The sequence below is a fragment of the Protobothrops mucrosquamatus genome, unplaced genomic scaffold, assembly GCF_001527695.2.
Source record: "Protobothrops mucrosquamatus isolate PMUCROS unplaced genomic scaffold, P.Mucros_1.0 scaffold_276, whole genome shotgun sequence".
NCBI lineage: Eukaryota > Metazoa > Chordata > Lepidosauria > Squamata > Viperidae > Protobothrops > Protobothrops mucrosquamatus.
Genome location: NW_015386352.1, coordinates 978392 through 983320, shown reverse-complemented (window position 1 = coordinate 983320; position 4929 = coordinate 978392). Strand labels below are relative to the sequence as shown.

At 43.5% G+C, this 4929-nt stretch overlaps 1 protein-coding gene across 1 annotated transcript in view; it reads left to right on the top strand.

The window, feature by feature from the left end:
* The first annotated feature begins 3487 nt into the window (after positions 1 to 3487).
* Positions 3488 to 4929, top strand: part of LOC107302589 (cytochrome P450 2J2-like) — a 19777-nt gene continuing 18335 nt past the window's right edge. Inside the window, exon 1 of the mRNA XM_015831706.2 lies at positions 3488 to 3655. Within this exon, the coding sequence (XP_015687192.2) occupies positions 3488 to 3655 (168 nt within the window). The remainder of the gene's footprint in view (positions 3656 to 4929) is intronic.

Here is a 4929-nt window from a genome sequence, read left to right as displayed (position 1 = left end):
TACTCCTTGTTGTTTTTCTCCAAAGCTGTTCCTGTTTGAATCTTTGATGGCCCAAATATTCAAGATAGGTACAGGCCATTGCCAAGAATGTCCACAGAGTTGATTTAATTAAAATCATGTGGCTGCTGCAACAATGCGATCAAATCTTTCCTTGGGTCTTTATTTTTAATCTGTGTGTATCACAGCTACACCCACTAATTGTCACGATTGGGAAAATATATTCCTGATGATGCAATGTAAAAATAGGACTTTCTGCAAATTGCCGGCATGTATTTCGCTGATCATCCACCTACACAAGAACTTTCTCACAAGCCACCCTAGGAAACCCATCGTTTTATTTCTTTTTCCTAAATGAAGAACCTTGCATATTTCTCTATTAATCAATCTATCAGAATAGAGCTGGAAGGGACCTTGGAGGTCCTCTAGTCCAACCCCCTGCTCAAATGGGAGACCCTATTAACCATTTCAGACAAGTGGCTGTCCAATCTCTTTTTAAAAATCTCCAGTGATGGAGCGCCCACGAATTCTGAAGACAAGCTGTTCCACCGGTTAATTGTCCTCACTGTTAGGAAATTTCTCCTTAATTCCAGGTTGCTTCTCTCCTCTATTAGATTAAATGTCCTTCTTTTCATCCTGTGCATTAGTTACCAAGATCGCTTTCATTTTTTTATTTCTGTCTTCTGGGGGAATTAGCTCTCTACTCTACAAAGACAATAAAATTGCTTTTCATTTTGTTCTTATAGTATTTGTCTGAAATGGTACAGGGTTTCCTGCCTGAGCAGGGGGTTGGACTAGATGACCTCCAAGGTCCCTTCCAACTTTATTATTATTATTATTATTATTATTATTATTATTATTATTATTATTATTATTATTATTATTATTATTATTATTATTATTATTATTATTATTATTATTATTCTGCTGCGATTTTTAATTCTCAGCCAACTGAATATTGGAATGTCACCCAGTGAAAATAAAACAGAAATGGAAAGAGAAGGAAGATCTGTTTTTTTTTGTTTTTTGGATTGTTTTCCTCAACCTGTGGAATTCTTTTCTTAAGAAACTCACCTCCTAGTACCATCGGTTTCATGCTTGCGATATTATATTTACTACAATATGCAGGCAGTCCTCGACGTACGACCACTGTTGAGGACAAAAATTCTGTCGCTAAGCAAGACATTTGTTAAGTGAGCTTTGCCCCATTTTACAACCTTTCTTGCCACAGTTGTTAAGCGAATCACTGCAATCACTTAGTAACACAGTTGTTAAGTGAGTCTGGCTTCCCTATTGACTTTGCTCGTCAGAAGGTCGCCAAAGGGGATCACGTGACCTCGGGATATTGCGACCGTCCTAAATATGAGTCAGTTGCCAAGCCTCTGAATTTTGATCATGTGATCATGGGGGATGCTGCAACGGTCGTAAGTGTGAAACGCGGTCATAGTTCATTTTCTTAGTACTGTTATAACTTTGAACAGTTACTAAATGAACTGTCGTAAGTCAAGGACTACCAGTATACTTTACTAATGTTATTTATGCTTAACCTATTTATTCCGGTTTGTTTGTTGCTCAGTTGCTAAGTCGTGTCTGATTCTTCGCGACCGTGTAGGCCACTGCACGCCAGTCCCTCCTGTCCTCCATTGTCTCCTGGACTTTCCCCAAATCCACATTCTTTGTGTCGATGACACTATCTACCCATCTCGCCCTTTTGCCATTCTCCTTTTTTCCTTAAATCTTAAATCAGGGTCTTTTTCAAGGAGCGCTTGGTTCTCATTAGGTGGCCAAAGTATTTGAGCCTCAAAGATGCTTTTTCACGAGGCAACTGGACTTTCTTGTTTTTTCTTTGAAGATGTTTTGCTTCTCACCCAAGAAGCTTCTTCAGCTCTGACTGGAGGGTGGGGAATGGAAGGATTTATACTCCTCACAGACAGCTGGTCATTTGCCTTCTCTTAGAGAGTCGCTGAGCCCACCTGGAGGTTTATCTGTGTCCTCAGGATCACCTGAGTGGTGCAAATGGGTGTGGAGCCTTCTTGGACCTGCTGAAAGGACTGTGTTGTAGACTGGAGATAGTAGGTGTTAGATCCCTCCCCTTCTATTGAGAGGGCTGTTCAATTTTGACATAGAGGGCCTCTTTGACCCCTCTTTCAAACCAGCGGTCCTCTCTGTTCAGAATGTGGACTTTGCTGTCTTCGAAAGAGCGGCCTTTATCTTTTAAATGCAGATGCACTGCTGAATCTTGTCCTGATGGGTTTGTTCTCCTATGTTGTGCCACGCATTTATGAAGTGGTTGTTTTGTTTCCCCAATAAATAAACCTCCAAGTGGCCTCAACGACCCACTAAAAGAAGGCAAACGACCAGCTGTCTGCAAGGAGTATAAATCCTTCCATTCCCCACTATCCAGTTGGAGCTGAAGAAGCTTCTGGGATGAGAAGCAAAACGTCTTCAAAGAAAAAACAAGAAAGTCCCATTGCCTCGTGAAAAAGCGTCTTTGGGACGACTATGACCTGGATGACTTGAGAATCTCCGTAGGTTTTTGAACTTCAGGTTCAGGATCTGTCCTTCCAAAGAACAGTCAGGGCAGGCTTCCTTTAGGATCGAGTGATCGGATCTCCTTGCAGTCCAAGGGACTCTGAAGCGTCTCCTCCAACACCACAGTTCAAAAGCCTCAATTCTTCATCGCTCAGTCTTCCTTACGGAACTTATTTATTAGCTCTTAATTTTCAATGCCACCAATTTTTCTTTGTAATTCCAAAATTAAATGTATGAGTTTCTTCCTGATCAAAAGATGGGATGACATATTTAGAAATGAAGGAAGGAAGGCATGGAAGATGCCCCTTTGGAAGTAGATACAGGTGGTCCTCGACTTACTGCTGTTCGTTTAGTGACCGTTCAAAGTTACAGTGGCACTGAATGTTTTTCACATGTATGACCATTGCAACATCCCCCACAGTCACATGATCAAACATACAGAGGCTTGGCAACTGACTCATATTTACGACGGTTGCAGTGTCCCGGGGTTATGTGATCCCCTTTTGCAACCTTCTGTCAAGTCAAATCAGTGGGGAATCCTGGTTCACTTAACAACCGTGTTAGTAACTTAACAACTGCAGTGATTCACTTAACGACTGTGGCAAGAAAGGTCATAAATTGGGGCAAAACTCACTTAGGCGCCATTGTGGTTGAAAGTCAAGGATTACCTGTACAGCCAAGCCAGCTTAATCTTTCACACAAGCCACACCAGTGTAAGAGAAGTCACTCAGCTAGACACGTCGTTCCTTCCATTAACCTTATAACATAATTTTCTGAACTGGATCCAAAGATGAAAATGCCCTGAAGCAGAGAAGTGGAACTGGAAGCAGACTTGCCAAAGAAGGAAGGCAGATTGAAATCCTCTGTGTAGGATCCCGCCCATGGGAAGAAACTCAGAAGAACAAAAGGGATTCTGCAAGCGAAGTCCCAGCACACTCCTTTGAGAAGCTGCACAGAAATGCTGGTGCTCAGCTTCATTTTTCTCCTGCTCTGCCTCCTGGTTGTCCAACTGGTGAGGCTGCAGTTTCAAAGAAGGCGCTATCCACCAGGGCCGACACCTCTGCCTTTCATCGGATCCTTATGGCACCCCAAATTTCTTCAACTAAACCGGGAACTCTTGACTGAGGTATGAGTTGTCCGTCCCTTTCCTCAACTGATTGACTCGGAGCAAAGAACAAATTATTGTTAGGGGAGATGCACAGATCATTTATTGCTAAGTGACACTGTGGCTTTTGTGTGGCCAAAGAGGTGGTGGTCAAATCAATTTCCTTTTTTGTAAGAGCTACTCTTTGTGCTCACTATGTCTTCTAAGAGTAATGGGGTTGAGAATGAATGAATAAATGAATGAATGAATGAATGAATAAAAGCAAATGTTTTCCCCAACTTGCTTCTCCGTCCCTCCGTATTTTTAAGATCTTTCAACATCTGCCTGACTTATTTCTTCATGAAATGTACATGCTGCCCCTTTCACTATCAGTGTGACTCTGGGTGGCTCACAACAGGATAGAAGCAAGAATAGGAAAAGGTGAAAAATATTTTATAATTTTAAAGCTTAAAATCAACAAGGATGGGCTAAAACTAGGACCCAGTACAGGCAATCCTCGGCTTACCACCACAATTGACCCCAAAATTTCTGTTGCTAAGTGAGACCGTTGTTGAAGTGATTTTTTGCCCCATTTTACAACCTCATTTCCATGGTTGTTAAGTGAATCACCGCAGTTGTTAAGGTAGTCACGATTGTTAAGTGAATCTGGCTTCCCTCTTGACTTTGCTTGTCAGAAGGTCGCAAAAGGGGAACACGCGACCCCGGGACCCTGCGACCGTCATAAATAGAAGCCAGTTTGCCAAGCATCTGAATTTTGATTATATCACCATGGGGATGCTGCAATGGTTGTAAGTTGTCATGGCCCCATCAGATCCCAGTTCGGAGGAAGAGGGGCTGTTGGAACTGGGACCATCCGACGGGGATGGCACTGTTTGGAGAGGCCGGGGCTGAGGATGATGCTGTCCCAGGCCCCTCAGGCATTGGGGGAGGTGGTCAACCAGACGGAGAGCTGCCTATCCTCACAGACACAGGGGAGGATCGGCTGATGACAGGCAGGGGTCTCCTCCTCCTCCTCCTCCTGCTCCTCTTCCTGCTCCTGCTCCTGCTCCTGCTCCTCCTGCTTCTCCTCTTCCTGCTCCTGCTCCTGCTCCTCCCGCTTCTTCCAGCACTGATGATGTTACCTAGTTGGGCAATGAAATGTGTGCAAAAAAATCACCAAGCTCAGAGAGCACCAAGAACTCCACAGTCCTCCTCCTCCTCCCCCTCCCCCTCCTCCTCCTCCTCCTCCTCCTCCTCCTCCTCCTCTTCTTCTTCTTCTTCTTCTTCTTCTTCTTCTTCTTCTTCTTCTTCTTCTT